Below are 21,575 nucleotides of genomic sequence, written 5' to 3' on the forward strand. Positions count from 1 at the left end.
ATATGCCATTAAGACGCCCTAAACTAAGATGCCTCAGGGCGGCATGCGACCTCGAGGTCGCACCAATTCTTGGCCATCTGTCCAGTGATGTATATCGGACCAGTTACCCATATATGGAGATCCATGTACTGTATATACATGTCAGTCTAACCAGTGTGGCTGGTACTACAGACAGGGATCTCCATATATGGGCATTGGGCATAAAAGGAATTGTATGTGGCCCATGTGGCCTCCATATATGTGCAATCCCACACGAAGTCCTGTTAGGGGAACCACACTAACATACTGTAATCCCTTTTACAGTATGCCCATATGGAGATCCCTGTCTGTAGAACCAGACACACTGGTTAGACTGACATGTAGTCTATAGGTAAGACTGACATGTATATATATTGGCATTCACATATATGGGCTTAATATTGATGACATCAGGGATCTCCATATATGGGCATAAAAGGGATTCTGTAAGTGTGGTTCCCCTGACATAACAGTGATGTCAGAGCGTGATGTCAGATGTGATGTTTCTCATACTAAACTGCAACCTACAGTCGCAACAAAACATAGTTTTAAAATCGTTCTAAGCCAAGTGGATGGCAGTGTTCACACCAAAAGATATAGTTATAGTTATCTTTATAGTTATCGTGCCCAGATGTTTTTCCTTTGCAATGTGGGGTTTATGCACCATAACCCCACTATAATATCCCTCACTGTGTAAAGTTCTAGCTGACAGTCCTACGACTGATCATGTCCTACGTACATTCTCAGTCACATGAGATAGAGTTGCTCTTGTTTTTCCTATATTGCACAAATGAAGAAGCATCACAGTCATTGGATTTCCGATACTATTTACTGAGGTCTAGTGGTTCTCAGAGTGGGGTCTGGGGACCCCCAGGGGTCCTTGGGGGGTACCTAGTATAAGTATAGTAATATAAAATCACCTTAAAGGGATATTTCACTTAAAAAAAAGAAATGTGGTCGTCTAATCAGGCTTTTGTGAACAGTTTTTAATTTTATTGATTCAGTATTTAGATAAACATGGTTAGCTCATGTGTTAGGAGGGTATTATGAGTCACCAGCAGGCCTGGAATTTCGCCATTTTAGGGGCAAGGCCACTTGGCCTTTGGTGTTGTCCATTTTTTGGAGCCGTGGGCGGAGCCCATGGTCTCCCTCTGAGTGGCAATGTGTGTCCTGTCTCACCAGTGAGAACTGTCCCGTTGAGTTCGAACAGTACCTTTTATGACCACACATGTTAAGGGAGGGGCGCTGTTTTCAGGCCAGGCACACACACGCACACACACACACAGGGGGGAACACATAGAATCAAAAACATAGATCTGGAAGTGCTCAATTTCACGGCTCCACTTCGAACCAAGGTTTGATTTTTTAGGGCACAAAGGCCAAATGCCAGGGCAGGAAGGCCATCAAATAAAACAAGAATTTAGTCCATTGAAAGAATTTGTTGAATTTAAGGGTTACGGATGATAACCTAATCTGCAGTGAAATACATTACAATCTGATCCATACTCAGCCCTGCACCAATCAAATGGAGTTTGAAGTTACAATGGACGTGTATGGGGAGGGCCTGATAACATTTACATCAAATATCTAAATATTGAATCAAGCTACTTAAAAACTGTCCAGGGTGTGAAATATCCCTTTAATCCATTTATAAGCTCACACTTCATGCCACGCTGCAAGCTTGTACATCTGCTATTTTAGATTTTTGTTTTTAAAGCATAGTGTTGAAAAATCTTGAATAAGCGTGTGTGTGTGTGTGTGTGTGTGTGTGTGTGTGTGTGTGTGTGTGTGTGTGTGTGTGTGTGTGTGTGTGTGTGTGTGTGTGTTGTGTGTGTGTGTGTGTGTGTGTGTGTGTGTGTGAGTGTGTGTGTGAGTGAGTGTGTGTGTGTGAGTGTGTGTACTTGTGTGTGAGCGAGAGAGAGAGACTTGATAATGCCCTGCATTTATTTACCTTGTTGCTCACCTGTACTGAGCACGTGATATTTGGTTGTTAATGACACGCCTATTTTGTGTCAAAGACAGCTGACATATGACTCTGCAAATGCATTGCTTTCTATGAGGGGGGGACACACACACATGCTATAGCTCACTTTGCTGCAGAAGTTACTATTTCAAAGTCTATCCATGTAGACACATAACTCTGTCTTACATTTCCATCATGTGACAGGAATTGGAACTGCAAGATCACGTTTGTCAATAGACCTATATGCATTGTGTGCCTGCCAGGCAGTGAATGAGGGCTGGGAAAGGTCATTGTAGCTAATCAGCAAATATTGTATTTGTACTGTTGCCTATACAGACAATATTGGACACACACTGGCTGATGGCTGGCCTACTGTACATAGGAATATATATTTAGGAATATATTCATTCTGGCAGTGTCTAAAAAGAGCCCTGACAACCAAAAGCTCCTTCCAAGTATCTCAGACAGTGGTTCCCAAACCTTTTAATTTCATGAATCCCCTTGAGAGTGTGTACATGGAACCAAATCTCTGTGGAAAAGACTTGGTCTTGTCGGAATTTCGCCCCATTATAAAATATTCTTATTTTGATCCTAAGACACAATTACTGTCATACTGAATGTCAAGTCTTTAGGTTTTCTTCAGAATATGTATGACGCGTATTTACTATGACACTATGGCGTATTAGGACCCCCTTAACTCTGAGAGTGTACTCTTATGAGTACAGACCTGTTATGGTAATTCAGGGCTAGTTCTTTATGTGTTTCTGTTATTGTCCACTCATTTTGTATGTCCGTGGCAAAAATCGACTTTTTCAGTCCACATAAGCTAGCATGGCGATGATCCTTATTTTATTTTATTTTTTTCATAGAGGCCTACTTTGTTTTATTTGTCTGTCATGTTGTATGAATTGATTGAGTACAAAGGGACCCCAATGCAAACAAGCCTCATTTAAACTTAAACTTGATGATGTGTTTTTTTTTTTTTTTTACTGTTGAGTGAGAAAACAATGTTGCACATTAAGTTAATCATCTGGGGACCCCCTCAAAATAATGTGGGGACCCCCCTCGGCCTGGGGGTCCCGACCCACAGGTTGAGAAGATCTACAGTATGATGAGGCCATGGCTCTGCCTCTGTCCTCTGAAACTGTCGTCCACACCGCTGTTTTTTTTTTTTTTTTTTTTTTTTCGTCCACACCGCTGTTAATAAAGCTAATTCAAATGGGGTGACGTCACGAGTTCCACGTTGGCCCGGACGTGGCAGTGCAAGAAGAGACGACACTTTAGAGAGAGTCACAAAAATACCTCGAATATTACTGTAACACCCCGACTTACATACAAAACACCCATAGCGTGTTTATAGGTGCACGTCTCAACCGTTCCACAGGGTTTTAGCAGACTAGCAGCAGTCATGGGCCTCACCATCTCGTCGCTGTTCGGCCGGCTGTTTGGAAAGAAACAAATGAGAATCCTTATGGGTGAGTTTGGCTAAGGTTAGCATTAGCTTTACTTTTAGTTTATTCTCATGGCGTGACAATTTAATTTGTTTTACAATATCAACATGTTGCTCAATAGCCTTGTTAATACACGTTGAACTACCCGCAATTCGTCGCTCGTGAAAAATACACCCCTGTTTTTTTCTTGTTCTTTATTTATGACAATGTGGTTGGTTTTCTAGGGAAGTTTTCCCAAGCATTAAGCTAATGCTAACGTTAGCTCACTTCAATACTTCAGTTGGTCACTACTAGTAACTATGTGTACATTACACGTAGCCTACACATAACTATAGAATTCTGCTAAATGCCTAATTGTATTATGCTTGAGGGTAATTTATGTTGGGATACTCAGAGAAATGTATTGTATTAGTACAATTCGTTGTATCAGTGTTGTATCAGTTCACAAACTTTCTCATGTCAAGGACCCCCAACTTGACACTTATTAGCCCGCGGACCCCCATTTGGAAATATATGCCAGTTTGACATTCATTAGGCTACGGACCCCCATTTAATGGCATTTCCATCTCTGGGATCCCAATTTATATTGTAACATCAATGTTAATTAAACTCTGATTGTATTTGGTTCCATTTTGTACACTCTGAATTACATACCGGAAGGGTCCATTTGGTTCCTAACTTATCATTAATCAGGGGACCCATTGGAACTCTCTCAAGGATCCCTGATGGTCCCCGGACCCCACTTTGAGAACCAATGCATTTTAGTGCTAGCTTAAATTCAGCCACAAGTTAACATTGCATGTTGCTGTAGATTTAAAGAAACTAATGCTTGGTTAATGTTAATCAAGCTTCAAGCATAGTACTGTGTTCTATCTGTCTGTCATTCATGTTATATGAGATACTTAAATGGTTTCCTATGGAAATAAGCTTAGTCTTTTCTAGGATCTCCTTTTAGTTGACCTTGTACCAGTGAACTGTACCGTCATGAAACTGTACCCTTTTCTATGCAAACTTCTAATAAAGTCTTCAATCAATCAATCAATTAACGTGGTAACCCATATGGGGGCATTGCCTTCCTCTAGAACACTGGTTCTCAACTTGTGGGTCAGGAGCCCCAGGGGGGTCCCCAAATTATTTTGGGGGGTCCCCAGATGATTAACTTAACGTGCAACATTGTTTTCTCTCTCAACAGTAAACAAACCAACATACCGTTTAATCATATTGAGGCAGTGATGTTAATAGGTTTTTAATGTAATGAGTCCCCAGGACCCACGAAGGGTCTTTCGGATGAGTCCCAGGGATATTTTATGGGTCCCACAAAAATTCAACGCGTCATGTCATTTTTGACAAAGTGCAGCATTTAACTTGAATTGGTTATTATATGGTTATGTTCATGTTACGTAGAAATGTGTCTGAAAGAAATGAACCACAATTCCAAATCTTACAATTTTAATACTTCCAAATAGTCATGTGACGGTTTGATTTTTTTTATACCGAACCGGTAATATCGGATGTTGACCACTTGGGGGCGCAGATAGAAGCTTTTACCGAGTCTTCATAATCAACAGCCACCTGTTATTTTATATACATCGATAATATATGGATCTTCTCAGTGAGATGATGTCTCCTGTTTGTACTGTTACTGCTTCTATGGAATGGCGTGCTTGTGTTTGCTCTGCTGTACAGAGAACCAGTGGACTGGGTCAAAAACAGTGGATTGGGTTGCTTGTAGATCGGCTACTTTTGTTTTGAACGGTTGATCCTAGAGGGACGTGCCACCCCTCTATGGATGCGGGAGGGCAAGGCACAGGCGGCCGCGGTGGTACGCTGCCCCGGCGGACCACCAAATGGACGGCGCTGCCACGAAAACGCTATAATCAATCAAACAGTTAGGCAGCCTAGGCTACATACATAGACTGTCTCAGATAGCATACATGCTAGGCTAGCTTGCTTCCTCCGTGTTGTAGTTGAGCCAATAAAGGTTATTTGACCATGTTCACCACGACGTTAATCGTCGCTATTGTTGTAAAGACGCAATGAAGACCTGTGTGGCTTCTAACACGTTGTCCAATGTCCACCACATCTATAAACAATAGCGCGTGTACTGTATATCCAGTTGTTATTGAATGAAGGGGAAAGGAGGCGGGTCGCTGTCTGAGCAGTGAGCTGCAGTGTAGAGACGTGACGTCACGTTTCTGCGCCGTGCTACACGTTCTGTGGGGGAACCCTTTTCGGTGTATCACCTAACACGCTGTGCCACTATGGTCAGAGAGCGGCCCGGTGCTACGCTAAAACTCAGGCACCCATTGAATTCTGTGACCAAGCGCAGTCGCACAAAATGGCGTCGTGGATTCAAAACACACACAGTCTTAGTTCTATCGTCTGTTTTAAGACTTTCTACGCGGATTTCATTTGTGTTAACGTAGGGTCAAGTAGCATGCCTTCACCCATGAACAATGGTGGCGTCTGTGGACTTTTTAAAATATTATTTTTTTCGCGACGTGGTAAATTATTTTAACGTGGACACCAATGGTCCATGGAGGCGATGCGTCCGTGGGACCCCAGAACAATGACGTGAATGCGTCTCTAGGCAACGTGAATGCGTCAGAGACGCGGGACGCGCACGTATTGACGTCACTGTTGAGGGTATCTGCACATTTCTAAAGTGACAATTTAAGCACTTTTTAATAGCTTTAAAATGACAAATTAAACATTGGCCAAATTGTCAAATATTAGAGGCAGAAATTGTGAAAATAGCCGATCTACATGCTCACAATGCCTCGTGTCGCGAGGCGTTGTGAGCATGTAGATCTGCTATTTTCACAATAGAACCATGTTATACAACATGTAATTCCTCAACGCTTAGTGCTTGTCAGGGTGGGGGGTCCCCAGTTCAAATATGATTATTTTGGGGGTCACGGCCTGAAAAGGTTGAGAACCACTGCTCTAGAACACAAGATATCTGTCCAAAAAATGTAAAACATAGAAATGCATTCTGATTAGTTTAACTTCTCGCGAATACCGGTGTACTCAACCTGTGTGTTTTTTATGATTAATATTATTAATTGTTGTAATATTAATAAGCTTATCAGTAGGTCTTCTTTGAATTTGTCCTCTGCTGCCTTGGTCTGGTTAAGGATTTAACATCTGTGTTAAAAATCTCACATAATGTGATTTACACTAGTCAAAAAGTGTCTTATAGGATTTTTTGTGTATTATCTGATGCAGTTGTGGTTTTGTCCAACCTCAGCTACATTTAAATATGAATATAAATCATTTGTTTTACTTGCAGTTGGACTGGATGCTGCTGGAAAGACGACCATCTTGTACAAACTGAAGCTTGGTGAAATCGTAACCACTATCCCAACCATTGGTAAGAGGTGTTTGGTCTGATAGCTTTCTATAGATAATTATCTATGTATTACCATTAAGGCTGGGACTTTAACTGATTAATTGCGATTAATTAATTACAGAAAATTAACGCGATTAAAAAAATTAACGCATTTTAATCGCACTTAGTTTTTGCACGACAGAACCTTCAGTTTCGGGCATACCGATCATAGCGATGCACCAACCAAGAAGAGACAACAAACGCAAAGGGAGAAGTTGCCGATCAGAGCGCTTTCTTGGCCCAGTGGATGCGAAATTTAGATTTAAAAAACTCACTCGTTGATTCACTCGTACAACAAAATGTGTTTTACTTGAAAAAAAATGCTTCTCAGGTCAAATATCGATGTGCGATTAAAATGCGATTAATTAATCACAGAGTCTGTAATTAATTAGATTAAAATTTGTAATCGCATCCCAGCCCTAATTACCATACATGTCTTTTATGTTTTAGGCACAGAATGGAGTGTAAAGTGTAATGCTAGCATACCGTAGTTAACATTTATTGCGACCATAGGTCGCAACTTAAGTTTAATATGTGAACGGTCACAGCTTGTCCTTATGTATGTATGCGGGTCTATGGGTTTGTCGTCTGACGTCATGCTCTGACTTCACTGTGATGTCACACAAACAGAATCCATTTTATGCCCATATATGGAGTTCCCTGATGTCATCAATATTAAGCCCATATCTTTTTTATTTTTTATTTTAATTTAAATAAATAAAGCCCATATCTTACAGGACTTCATGTAGGATTGCCTATATATTGAGGCCACATCTGCCACATACCACATTAACGGCTGGTTCTACAGACATTTCCATGTATGGGCATAAAAGGGTATGATGTCAGATGTCATAAGTTTGTGTATGCGATCTGCCGGTAGCTTATCTCCCGATTTATGTCAGATATCATAGACATCATTGGACTTTCTAATAACGAATAACTGAGTAAGCATGTTTGGGCTCTCACAGCATATCTCCATATACAGTACATGGATCTCCATATATGGGTACCAGGGCTCTCCATATATGGGTAACTGGTCCAATATACATCACTGGCCAGATGGCCAAGAATTGGCGCGACCTCGCCCTCAGGCGTCTTACTAGTATTGTATTTCTTTGTCAAAGCATAAACTAGGCTTAATTCTAACTTTCTCCCGTTTTCTCTTGGGTAGGTTTCAATGTGGAGACAGTGGAATACAAGAACATCTGTTTTACCGTGTGGGATGTGGGTGGCCAGGACAAGATTAGACCCCTCTGGAGACATTACTTCCAGAACACACAGGTATGACATGATCATTGAAATGCACTCATGGAGATGCTACATCCGTACCACACGCTGTGTATGAGCATACGGCCAAACAATGATCTTATTGGTGGGGGGGGGCTTTCCTGAATAAAACAGAATTGTATTCTGTTTTCATGGCAGACAAAATGGGCAGTGGTGTAAAGTAACTAAGTATGTAAGAGCCAAATCATTAAAACCTGCTCATTAATTTGTGTGACCATGGGGTGGTGCTGTACAATATAAAAGGGTTAAGTTCACGGGCACCTTTGGGAGGCTTTGACCCGGAAGGGCAACGGTTTTTGACCGCAAGTTACCTGCTGTGTTTTAAGTCGCCGTGGCGCGAATGGTTTGTTTAATAAGTTTGATATATTAATTCACTGGAGCTGCTTGTGGAACCCTAATGATTTATGCACGGTGGAGAAATAACTGTACCATATTGCATGAAGAAGCCGCCTGCATTGTTTCTTTTAAACATTGATACACACAGCGAAGTTGAACAAACAGTACGGTATTCTATCAACCAGACCAACTGCACGTCAGCCAGGTCCAGCTACGGGTCAACTCCTCGGTAGCTCGGTATGGGACCGTGCTCCCTTAATTAAGTACATTTACTCAGGTAGTGCACTTAAATATAAGTTTGAGGTATTTTCACTTTACTGGAGTATTTCCAGTTTTACTTCACTACAATTATTTTAAAACTTTAGTTAATAGTTACTTTGTAGGTTTTGATTATTAGCATACATCTCCCACTTAATCCATATACATTTCGGCCTTTTGAAATAGATGATCCACAGGCTAACAATGCGTCGAGATGTGACTTATTGTGAGCTTGTAGATCTGCTATTTTCAAAAGAGTTTAAGACGTTGTATACTTGAAATATATATTTGAAAACTTGTGAAATGGGACATTTTGCATAATGAGTACTTTTACTTTTGGCAAGTACATTTGGCTGCCAATACCTTTGTACTTTACTCAAGTAAATGAAGAATTTCGGTCTTTTACTATTTCTACATTGCAGTATTCATACTTTTACTGGAGTAAAAACGTGAATACCTACTTTTTCCACCACTGAAAACAGGATCAGCCGTAACATGTTTTCATCTCAGCCATTGGTTGCCAATGGGAGGTGTCAACTCCATAATCCAAATGACAGATAACCCCTTCCACATTTGAACATGCAAGACAGCTTCTACTTGTGTTCTAGTTGAGTAACGCATTCTTGAGTTACGGCCTTACGGGAATACCGTAGTTACATTATATCCTATTAGTAAATGTGAAACTTGACTTGGCAGGAATGAGGAAGCACTTTAACTGATTATTATGTAACCCATGTTTCACTTGTTCCCTAAATATAATACAATTTCAGCATTTATTTATGTTTGGAGTATAGGAATTTCAGAAGAGTTTTAAAGATGAGACAAAATATTCACTCCTGGGGAAGAGAGTTTGACTAACAACAGACTTACAATAGTTGACTTAAATAAATATGAGTAAATGGGGCAAGCACCTCCAGTGTTTACACTTTCTGTGTTTCTCTTCATGCCACTGAGAAAGATAAAATACAAATGTACATTTGTTTTGCCTGTCACACTTACCCGGTAAATGCTATAATCATGGTCATCACATGAACTGTATTGAACTGCATGAACTGCATTTACTTATTGGTAAACATCTAACTGGTTTGACTTGTTTCTCACCATGCAGGGTCTCATCTTTGTAGTGGACAGTAACGACAGAGAAAGAGTGACTGAGTCTGCAGAGGAGCTCTCCAAGATGGTACGTATTGATAGTACTTAATTATAATAATTCGGGGGGCCTGCGGGCGCGTGCCGCTTGGGCATTGCCGCATAGGCATGGATGCCTGGCGGCGTCGCCGGTTCGGTTCCCGGTCTGGACGGCCATTGCCGCGTGTCGCTCCTCGTCTCTCCCCCCGTCGGTCTACTGTCCTGTCCTATCAATAAAGGCATAAAAGCCCCAAAAAAGAATCTTCAATTATAATAATTCAATTATATTTCTTTGAGTGCACAAAACTGCAGCTTTCATCTATTGTAGCTGGCTTTGATGAACCCCCCCCCCCCTTTCTTTCTTTAAAGTACTGCATACACTTTTCAAACTGCTGGTGGTATGAACAATAAAAAACTGTACATAAAAAAAGAAAATCACTAAAGTAGTTGCATTACAGTAACGTGTGTTACTTTAATAACGTGTTGGTTCCAACATTGGTTGCAGAATGGCTGAATGTTTGTTTGTGCAGCCTGCTATGCTAGCATCTCGCATGTCCTCCGAGACAAAGTAGGCTCTTATCAGTAGAATAATTTTGAATGCCAGTCATGCCTTTAGGTGACATCTTTTCACTCTCTACTTAACACATTATGCTTTATATCTTTATATATAATGAATTATTTCGATACCTTCTGCCTGGGTTTTTCCATTGATTGTACTTTATTTTGAAGACCCACGGAAGCCACGATCGTGTCCATGTTGCGAAAATTCACTATCTAGTAATATCGATCAACATTTTTCTTTCACACGGAAAAGAAAGATTGTTACCCCGACTGTCCGTTGATTAGATACTGCCGAGCAATGCATAGAAGCCAACGGATGATATTCACTTCCTGATGACTTCATCATTCAAAAGATCACGGGAGATTGAGTTTTCTTTCACCTTCGGGTCCCAATGACCACATGCTAAAATAATAGAGATTGAGTTTTCTTTCACCTGCGGATCCTAATGACCGCATGCTAAAATAATAGCAATATACCAACTTTTATCGGGGAAAAGCACTCCGCGGCCAGGTTTGAAAAGCAAAGGTTCCACAAGATACAGCATGTTTTAATTTGATTACTTATCAGGTTACAATTGTTGGACATAATTAATTCTATAATTTATGCAAACTAAATATATATTTTCTAATTTACTATTTCAGTTATGGGCCAGGGTGTGGCCTTGCAATATAGCTATAGAAAGAGGTCACTGAATTGGGCTGATCAGTATATTTGCCCCACATTTTTATTTCGAATTGAATTGTCTGTTTTATTGAATGTCTCTCATGTTAAAATGCTGAACTGCCGTAACCATTTTTGCACCATGTTATGTTGGTAATGGCATTTCGCTAAATTAATAATCAAATCCCATGAAATGTCAAGGATTAGTGGCTAATATTTGAACCCTTGTTCTCTGTGCCTCCAGCTGCAGGAGGATGAGCTGAGAGACGCCGTCTTGTTGGTGTTTGCCAACAAACAGGACCTTCCCAATGCCTTATCTGTCAGCGAGCTCACAGACAAACTCAGCCTACAGAGCCTCCGCAACAGAACTGTAAGTCCCAGTCCCAATTCCATATTTTTACCTGCGACCACACAGCTAATAAAAGCCACTCTGTGGTTCTGTTTGTCCAAAGTGCAAACTTGGAGCTGCTCACAGCTCACAGCTTATCATGCTTTTTTACATAACTTCACTGCTACATGGTGCAACTATTCACCTGATCAATCAGCAATCAGTTATTGTCATAATGATGGCAGATGGTCTAATAACTGAAAGTTTGTACATTCTATGCCCATTGCTGAAATGAATATTACAGCTATAATAATTGAAAACATTTCATTAATCCCCTATACAGTGGTTCGTTCAGTCAACCTGCGCCACACAGGGCACAGGGCTTTATGAAGGACTGGACTGGCTGTCCAATGAGCTGTCCAAGCAGTGATGTGGGATTGACTGGACAGATGAGCGATGAAGACAGAGTGAGAGAACACCGGAGAACAGGAGAGAAGACTGAGGCATTCACTTTAGAAACAGTTTGGTCTTCGAAAAACACCTGTAATCAAAGGACAAGGCTGGTGGACAATGCAATCAACTTAATTGGAACATCTTATTATACTTATTTTACACCTTTATTTTACATTATTATTATTACCCTTTACATAGTCTCTATTTTCCTCCCCTTTCTTCCCAACCTCAATATACGGTCTACAGCAAGTTAAGTTCCACTTTTCAGTTGATGAGCAAACGGGGCCATTCAAGGAAGTGTCCTGGAGACGGCAAAGAGAATCACAAGTTATATTTCTTGCGAGGCCTCAGCTCCTGCTCAGCCACAGTTGGTAGAAATGGCTCATAACCACTTGACAACATTGGACATCTTCACAGCAGAGGTAAAGGCCATGGGAGGGATTTAATAATCAGACCCCAGAGCTTTAGGTAAAAGACAACTTGTTGGCTACCTTGAGCTGTTTGCTTCCCGATGCCCACGCCACAGACATTTAGCCTTTGCAGACCTGAGCTTTGTAGAATGAGATGGAGAAAGATTGCGGTGATTTTGCAAAGAGTTATTGCTTTTTTACTCTTTCTGGTAGTACAGAACTACTTGGACCTTTTCTTTCTGTGAGTGGAACCAAAAAGGATGAGGAAAGCTGTGCCTTCTGGTCTCTCTTTAAACAAATCTGTGTAATCCTTTCTTAATCTCATTCTTAGGTAGACCCTTTCCTCCCTAAGAAGCTTTAGTATTCATGTTTTGTGTTATTGGTTGTTTTCTTTTGTAAGACAGATTTATGCGATATAAGAAGACATTTCCTTCTGTGCTCCAATTGAAAGCTGTGGTGAAGCCAAACCACGGCGGGAGTGCACGCATAAAATGATTCATTGTAACTGACTGAGTACAAACCTCAACCAGGATGTTGGCTTTGTTGAATACTTTGTGAAACACTCCTCACCCTCTCTTCCTTCCTTTCTTCCATTATTTTTTATAACCACCTTGGACAAAAGAATTGAATTGAAAACTCTTCCTTCTATTCTCAAAGTGTCATAAAAGATAACCCTTGGGGAAGAAAAGTGGGAAGGGAGGTGCTGTTTTCAGTATTGGCACAGGGTCAGTGTGATTATAGATAAGTGGCATGCTTTTTTTCTCCCTTAAATTTGGCAGTGCTTATTGCAGTTCTCTGATGGCTGATGCAATGTGCTTGATTAATCTTCTACCCCTCCATCTCCCACAAAACACACATACACAGATAAACCTGCCCACTAACATGGCTGGGTGTACATTCCAACCTATGCTTTCTGATGCTGCATGCAGTTGCCACTCTTTAAGTTTAAAACGATGTGCTAACTAATGTTTTACAAAAAAAAAAAAAAAAAAGTCTGAATAAATCACTGTTTTAAAAAATATGACATGACTCCTTTACTCGAGTTATTGGTGTAAGACCAAAGATTAATTTAGCACATTATGTCCACACTGTGGCCATACTGGGGAAGGGTTTCAGCAGCTATGCTACTTGTAGACACTCAGGTGATCAGAGATCTCAGTCTACTGATCTGTCTTGGGAAAATTCAATTCAATGAATGGGCTTGGATGCTAGAGAAAACCAGTGGTACTAACAAACTTGAACCCACTGCTTTCAAAACAACTGATGATACCATTCCATATGAATGAATGCCCTAAAGTCTTTGCATTGGGTCTGTGATGTCCCAATTTATCCACCCAGTCTTGGCCCATTAACTTAAAGGTGATACACCATGCATTTAAAAAGTATTTGTCATATTGTTTATGTCCCAAAAACGTTTTTCAAAAGGTTTGAGGCTAAATTACCACTCCTGAATAGAGAGCCTCTCATTTTTGGATGGCTCTCAGAGCATTTTCAGCTGCAGTACCACCTTTGGCCTGAACTGCGCCGCCCCCCGCCAAAATCTTTTTGAAAAAAAAAATGTTTGAAAAAAAAATATTTTTTGAAAAAAAAAAATGTTTTTCTTCAAAAACTGCCGTTTATGACGTCACAAACGGCAGCAAATCTGGACAGCCTGTTTTGAGAACCCGTGGGATGCTTTTAACCTCCACCTTCCCAAAACCAGAGAAAGACACAACGGTCTGAAATGGGACTGTGAGGATAGAAGGTGCTAGTGGGACCCCAAAAAAAGGTTTTAAAATAGGAAAAGTGAATTTTCATGGTGTATCACCTTTAATGTCACCAGCCAGTAGGTGGAGATGTCTGATCACCTGGCTACGCAAGACTATGCTACCTGTAGTAGGCATTTCTGATAGGAGTAGAATGGGTATTCTACAGTACAGACCATTGTACACTCATACTTAAGGCGTACTGAAAAATCCTAAGATAGAGTTGCCAAGTGTCAACCTGCCGCCACAACTTTGAGCTGGACGCCCAGGAGGGCATAGAGGCGGCGTGGCAGGAAGAGAGTCACCTTAACAGGTACATGTGGGTCCACAAACCCACCAAGGTTTTGTCTCCGGAGTATCTGTGGCACGACCTCAAAGGCGGAGCCCCCGAGATAAGAATCATCCGATTCTCTGGAGTCATTAAGAACTATGCCGAGATACGGCCGAATGTCTGAAATATCTGGTCTATAGTAGCAAGGGGTTCCCAACCTTTTCCAGCTAAACTCATGAGACCGATATTCTTGAAAGGGTTATTTTGTCTTATTAACAGAGTGACAGTGACAATTCCTCTTGTATACAGACTTTAATACTCTAGGTGGCAGCAAAGACCAACTACTGTCACCAAATGTCCTGAAGATAAATAAGACCTTAAAAGGTTTTATTTGGGATGTTCATTTTAGGCAGGGTGTTTAAATGTTTACATACTGTACTGTACTACATTTCAATTGTATTGACTATACTTGTACTGTTCTCCACTTTTGTCTAATAAAATAATCAATCAAACCATCTACCTGGGATTTTAGAGCATGTTGTGCTTCCATAACTTGACAAGCTTTATGGAGATGATAATTTACTTTAGCCTGAAGCACTTGGCACCTGCCCACAGAGCCAAAACTACCAGGAACTGGTGTACTGACCAAACTGGCCTGACCTGAACCCCACAGCGAATCTGTGTTGTGTTGTCAAGAGGAAGAAGAGAGACACCAGACTCAACCACACAGATGAGCAAAGCAAACCTTGGCTTCCATTAACAACTCAGCAGTACCACAGACCACATTCATGCCACGCCCCATTGATGAAGACATTTGTTCAAAGGTATTCCAGACCAAGTACTGAGTCCATAAATTAATATAACCTTTCAGAAGTTTGACATTTCTCTATTATAAATCCTTCCTTTGAGTGAATATTACAATATGTTGAGATATGGATTTTAGATTTTCATGAGCTGTATGCCATAAAAATACCCCCCCCCCCAAAAAAAAAGGTTTTGAATATCACTGTACAATGAATCTAGAAAATGTGAAAGTAAAAAAATAATATATATATATATATATTGGTTCCATATATATATATATATATATATATATATATATATAACAAAGAAAATGAACCTTTACACAATATAGTCCAGCGGCTTAGCTCCAAAATATAAAGGAATCGTTCAGTTTGTGATACAAGCATGACATTTGATAAAGTTATAGCCAAGGCATTCCCAAAAGATGTGGATATGGAGCCATCATGAATTTTCAACATGGCGCCCATGGCAGCCGTTTTTCAAAATGACCACCATGGAACCAAAAGGACCATGGGTCCAACTGACTCCAACGGGTCCATTTGGTTCCATTTGTACATTGCAAAGCCATTTGTACACAGTTAAAAAAATATATATATCCGCCATAGATATTTCGTGGCAGATATTTTTTTTATCTGTATCTACCATCCACTTTGAATGGAAAAATATCTGGAGAAAGAGATTTTTTTATCTGTTATCTGGCCCAGTGGGAATGGGCCTTTACAGACCCATAAGGGTCCAATTGGTTCCTAAATATCATTTAGTTTTTATTGAGATATTTTTTGACCCTGATGAAACACACCTAGCCTACTGGTTGACAGGTAGTACTGCCTTAAATGTGTTTATCTTCACAGGTCTGCACACAAGTAGATGCACATTCACAATGGCTGTGACCTTCGAAAAATCAGGTAAGCATTTTTACTGTATTATATATTATATATTTAAATATGGGAGTCCAAATTCGTATTTCATAAAATGTAAAAAAAAAAAAAAAAAAAAAAAAAACAATCAACCCACAAAATCGGACAGATTTGACCGGAACACTGCAGGAGAGTTAAAGGTAGAGTCAGTGAATTCACTTGAAGTTTCAGTTTCAGTTTGTAGGTGACAGGCAGGGGCCTTCCTCCAATCATGAATAAGTGGGGGCGGGCCTTAGTGCCCGTAATGTCCGCCCCCACTTGACCATGATTGGAGGAAGGTCCCACTCTTGACCTGATTGGAGGAAAACCTGTCAACCAACAGTTTTGGTGGAGCAACTGAAACTGCCCTTATCCTCCTCACAGGGGATAAGGCTGAAGTCCAAATATGGACCAAACACTCTACAGTATAGCCTTCTATAATAACTACTGTAGTACTATCAGAACATAGACCCATTTTGTTATTATTTGAATTAAATCACTTACACTACCTTTAAGGCATGACCAAAAAAAGTAAATTGTTGCTCTAATGCGAGTCTGTCTACATTTATTTTCTTTTAACTCATTTTTGGGAGTTGGTCACGGCACTATATATGCACAGCATAGGGACATTTCTTGTTGGAACCTCACACTTGGTAATGGATGATTCTGGTAGTTATTTTGAAGACTTCTCTTGGAGTGTGATGTAAAAAAAAGTTAAAAAAAAAGATATCGATAGAAGATGCACATTTACAGTAGTTAAACAATGTTCTGATTATAGGCTATCAACTTTCCTTTTTACCAGGGTATAATATTAAAGTGGTGAAGGCAAACACCGATAACTTGGATGACGATGATATCATCCGTATCAGGAACATCATCGCTGATGGAATGGCAGTCAACAAGACAACCAACAAGTCAACAAGACAACCAACAAAGAGGCTATAAAGCCTAAAGGATCATAAGCAGGAACAGGAGGAATGGCTGATAAGATCAGCAAGGTAAGTGGGACAACAACCAAAGGAATGTTCCACTATTAAATATTATATCGATGCTTTATTGCGACCGTAGGTAGCAGTTAACTATGGAAACCGGCACATCTTGTCCGTATATCTCTGTCAGTCACGCCTGACATTGTGGTTCCCCTTACACATCACTGTGACATCACAGGTGACATCACAGTGATGTCAGACAGATACTCAGAGCAGGGAGCTCCATATATGGGCATAAACAGGTGACATCACGGTGGGGTGGCTGGTTCAGACAGGGATCTCCATGTATGGGCATAAAATGTTTTGTATGTTATGATGTCATGGGAACCACACTAACATAATCCCTTCTATGCCCATACATGGAGATCCCTGTTGTCATCAATATTAAGCCCATATCTAACTGGACTTCATATGGGAATGCCTATATATGGACGAAGACAGCCCATAGCTGTGTGGCTGGTTCAGACAGGGATCTCCATGTATAGGCATAAAAGGGATTGTATGTATGATGTCAGATGTGATAGACGTCATAGGATTTTCATATAACGAATAACTGAGTAAGCATGTTTGTGGTCTCACAGCATATCTCCATATACAGTACATGGATCTCCATATATGGGTAACTGGTACGATATACATCACTGAGGCGTCTTACTAGTTAGTAGTAACTGTGGTCAATTCACAAACATTTTAATTACATGCAACACAGGCTGCAAAAATGTAATCTTTCATGTCCCTTGAACATGTTGCTTTTATTTGCTACAGTATCTGATCGTATCATGTCCTTGTGTCGTGTGTCACTGTACAGGAAATGTTGATTGGCTGCTTCCATGATGCAGACAGTGTTGACTGACTTAGCGTTTTGTGTAGATCATTACTCTCCTTTTAGAGACATGGAGATATGCCTGAAAAACTGTGTGGTTTATATGCACTTGTATAGTGCCCTCTAGTGTCTGATATAATGCATGTTATACTGTTGGATGAAGCCCTCTCAGGCAGGTGGACTGTCATAGTGATAACAGACACAGACATCAGATATGCTATCCGTGACTGCAGAAAAGTGCAAGACCTAAATATGAAGCTAAAAATAATGCAACCATGATGGTACTTATCTATAAATAAACATGAATGTGGTTGACGGTCAATGTGAATTCAGTGATATCTAATGATATATCAATGATATCTAAGATACTGCAGATACTACCAATAAAGTCTCTTTTGGTCTTAACATGTCTTTTGTGATGCTCCGATCATTTAAACTACAATTTGAAAGGTATGCAATAATGCACATCAAGTTAACTAATGCATTTTATTGGCATTGGAAACTGTGTTTGCCAATCATTCGGTTTAGATGTAAAAGATGAAGTTAAGCCAACTTTACTTTAGGTCAAGGGTTCCCAAACTATTCAGATCAGATGTGAGTATGACCCCCCAATATAATCATATTTGAACCGCCCCTCCCCACAACAAGCACATGGAATTGTAGGAGTTTAGGCATACATTTAGTTTGACTCAGTTCAAAATATAAATTTGAAAACAGCCGAACTACAAGCTCAAACCAATGCAGTAGCATGACCAATAGATTTCCATTATGTTACCACAGGGGTCTTCAACATTTTACAGACCAAGGACCCCTTAAGTGAGAGAGAAATGAAGCACTGACCCCCATAGTAAGGGGATTTTATAAGATATTTGACCAATCTGCGAAGTAAATCGTTACCAAAACATTTCTTCACCAATGTGTTTCTAAAGATGTGTAATAATATGTACTAAAAGGTTGAAATTCAACTCCCGGGGGAAACCTCATAAAAACCTGATTTGTGTTTGTGTCCCATTAACTTTCCTATACAGGAAAAAAATACAACCAATAAATATGCTTTAAGTAGCATGTGAGGGGTCAAACTAGGGCTTTTTCATGATACTGAATCCATTGCAAGCATTTGTTTTGCATGAACAACATTCTGTGGGCTAAAAACGGACCCACAAAACGATGGTTTAGTGATGAATCATCACTTTTCACCGTTTTGTAGGGGCCATTTGTAGCCCACGGAATGTTACAGTTGTGTGCATTATTATTATATTGACTCTGTACCAACACATTCTTCCCACAGATTAGATATTACACACAAAGAAAGTTTGACAACATGACTAATATTAATAACGTACAAGTACAAGTACAGTATTTGTTAGTCTTCCAAAACGTTGAAAAGTATCCTAACTAACAATAGATGCCATTTTGCTGAAGCTGTTGTCCTTTAAAACAACAATACATTAACTTTATAAAATAACACATAATAAATGTTGTCAACCGTATAAAATAATACATTATATAACTTTTATCCTCTAAAGGTTTTGAATAATACTGGTGGGATAAACAAGGAAACTGGCACAGGTAAATAAGTTGCACCTGCAGTTTCTTGGAAGGGAATCAATAGTGAAGACATGAGGAAGAATAAAATGATACTTCTGTAACATGATTCTGACGTTAGGAAACTAATGAATGTATTTCATCATCCTAGGTTCATCCATTCGGCTGTTGTTCAGTGGAGTAAAGTAACTAAGTACATTTACTTAAGTACACAGTTGAGTTAATTGTACTTTACTTGAGTAATTCCAATTTCCAATACTTCTACTTCTACTCCACTACATTAATTTGAAAACTCTATAGTTATTAGTTACTTTACGGATATAAATTCATTTTATAAAACATATATAAACCACTTTTGCACTATTTCATACCCAGGCTATTTGAAACAAACTGACAATGCTTGTAGATCTGATATTTTCAAACATTGTGTACTTGTGGTACTTTAAGCGCATTTGGATGCCAACACTTTCATACTTTTACTCTTGAATTCCGGACTTTTACTTGTAACAGAGTATTTCTCTATGTGTTCTATATATGTGAAGCACAGTATTGATACTTTTACTTGAGTTACTTGAATAACTTTCCCACCACTGCTGTTGTTCTGCTGGCATGCCACACACACACACACACACACACACACACACACACACACACACACACACACACACACACACACACACACACACACACACACACACACACACACACACACACACACACACACACACACACACACACACACAAAGACACACACCAAGGGCAGAGAGTCTGCAGCAGAAGGGAATGAACAGTGAAATAAGTGATACTTCTGTAACATAATTCTGATCAGGAAACAAATTCATGTATTTCATCATCGTAGGTTGATACATTCATGCTATTGTTCTGCAGGCCTGATTGGCATGCAACACATGCACGCACGCACGCACGCACGCACGCACGCACGCACGCACACACACACACACACACACACACACACACACACACACACACACACACACACACACACACACACACATACACCATCATCATCATCACAAGTCACAGTCGCGTGCAGAGGCATTTTTATGGGTCCCTTAATATTTTTTTCCTATTTGTTTTACATTTTTATTATTTCAAAACATTTTCTAAAAATATTCCTCAAAAAACTAAGATTTTCATTAATAAATACATTTTAAGATATTCCATAACTTAGAAAAAGTAAATAGTAGTGAAAAAGCTCACAACGTGGTGCAAAGCATTGCGAGCGTATAGATCAGCTGTTTTCACTAGTTTGGGTGCCGGGCAAACGACTAATTTCGCTTTTGGGTCACAAGCTAAAACGTTTGGGAACCGCTGCTCTACGGTACACTCTCCCCCGTCAGAGTTACTACAGGGTGTACTGTATGTGTGCTAAGAACCTGTTTTATATTACAGTTTTTCACGATTGTTAACACACGTTTTTCACTACACTAACAGCTTTTTCAAAACTGCACACACAAAACTGAAAACCTCACACACAAAATGCTAAACCTCACACTCCCTTCCCAAGATGATCACTTTGCCATCAAATCACTAAACTGTGTTCACAAAATGGACTTGTGTTTGCATTTGGTACACACGCCATATTTTCAAATGACACATACCATTCATTCAGAACACACAAATAAGCATTTACTGCACACTGGTCTAATATTGACCAGGATAGTGTCACCAAGATACTATCCTGGTGACAATATCCTGGTATTTGTATCTTTGCATTTCAAATCATTTTTGTATTTTGTGCCCATCTCTGCCTCTGGTTCCTGTCTCAATGTTGTGCAACAACTGAACATTGTGTGTAGTGTTTAGACAACAAGGTGAATTGTAATTGACATCAGACTTGAATGTGTAGAGTTTTGAATAGTTGTGTGTTGTGTGTTGATACTTTGAGATTTTACCTGAGAAGTGTGTGCAACAACTGAACATTGTGTATAGTGTTTCGACAACAAGGTGAATTGTAATTGACATCCATGTGTTATAGGTTGATGCTTTGAGATTTTACGTGAGAAGTGTGTGCAACAACCAAAAATTCGAGTGTAAAGAAAGAAAATCTGAGTCTAATGCATGAAAAGCGAGTGTGAAGTAGTGCCAAATCAGGTCAAGCTATAGGTAAATGAAGTGAAGGTTGTGAAAATTGTGCCGAATTTTAGATTTTTGTGTGTTAACAATCGTGAAAAACTGTAAACACTTGAACTGGGGGGAAACTTTCGACCATAAAGCTCACAGCGCGTTTCAGCGT

The 21,575-nt window shown here is 39.9% G+C and overlaps 1 protein-coding gene across 1 annotated transcript; it reads left to right on the plus strand.

The window, feature by feature from the left end:
• The first annotated feature begins 3,234 nt into the window (after window positions 1-3,234).
• Window positions 3,235-13,266, plus strand: LOC308294758 (ADP-ribosylation factor 4). The gene is made up of 6 exons (XM_080737598.1): window positions 3,235-3,456; window positions 6,725-6,805; window positions 7,995-8,104; window positions 9,813-9,884; window positions 11,299-11,424; window positions 11,726-13,266. Exons 1-6 carry the CDS (start codon window positions 3,390-3,392, stop codon window positions 11,810-11,812), a joined length of 543 nt encoding a protein of 180 aa, XP_080593724.1. The 5' UTR covers window positions 3,235-3,389; the 3' UTR covers window positions 11,813-13,266.
• The last annotated feature ends 8,309 nt before the right edge of the window (window positions 13,267-21,575 follow it).

The sequence above is a fragment of the Nannobrachium achirus genome (assembly GCF_963921795.1).
Source record: "Nannobrachium achirus genome assembly, chromosome: 11".
NCBI classification, from domain to species: domain Eukaryota; kingdom Metazoa; phylum Chordata; class Actinopteri; order Myctophiformes; family Myctophidae; genus Nannobrachium; species Nannobrachium achirus.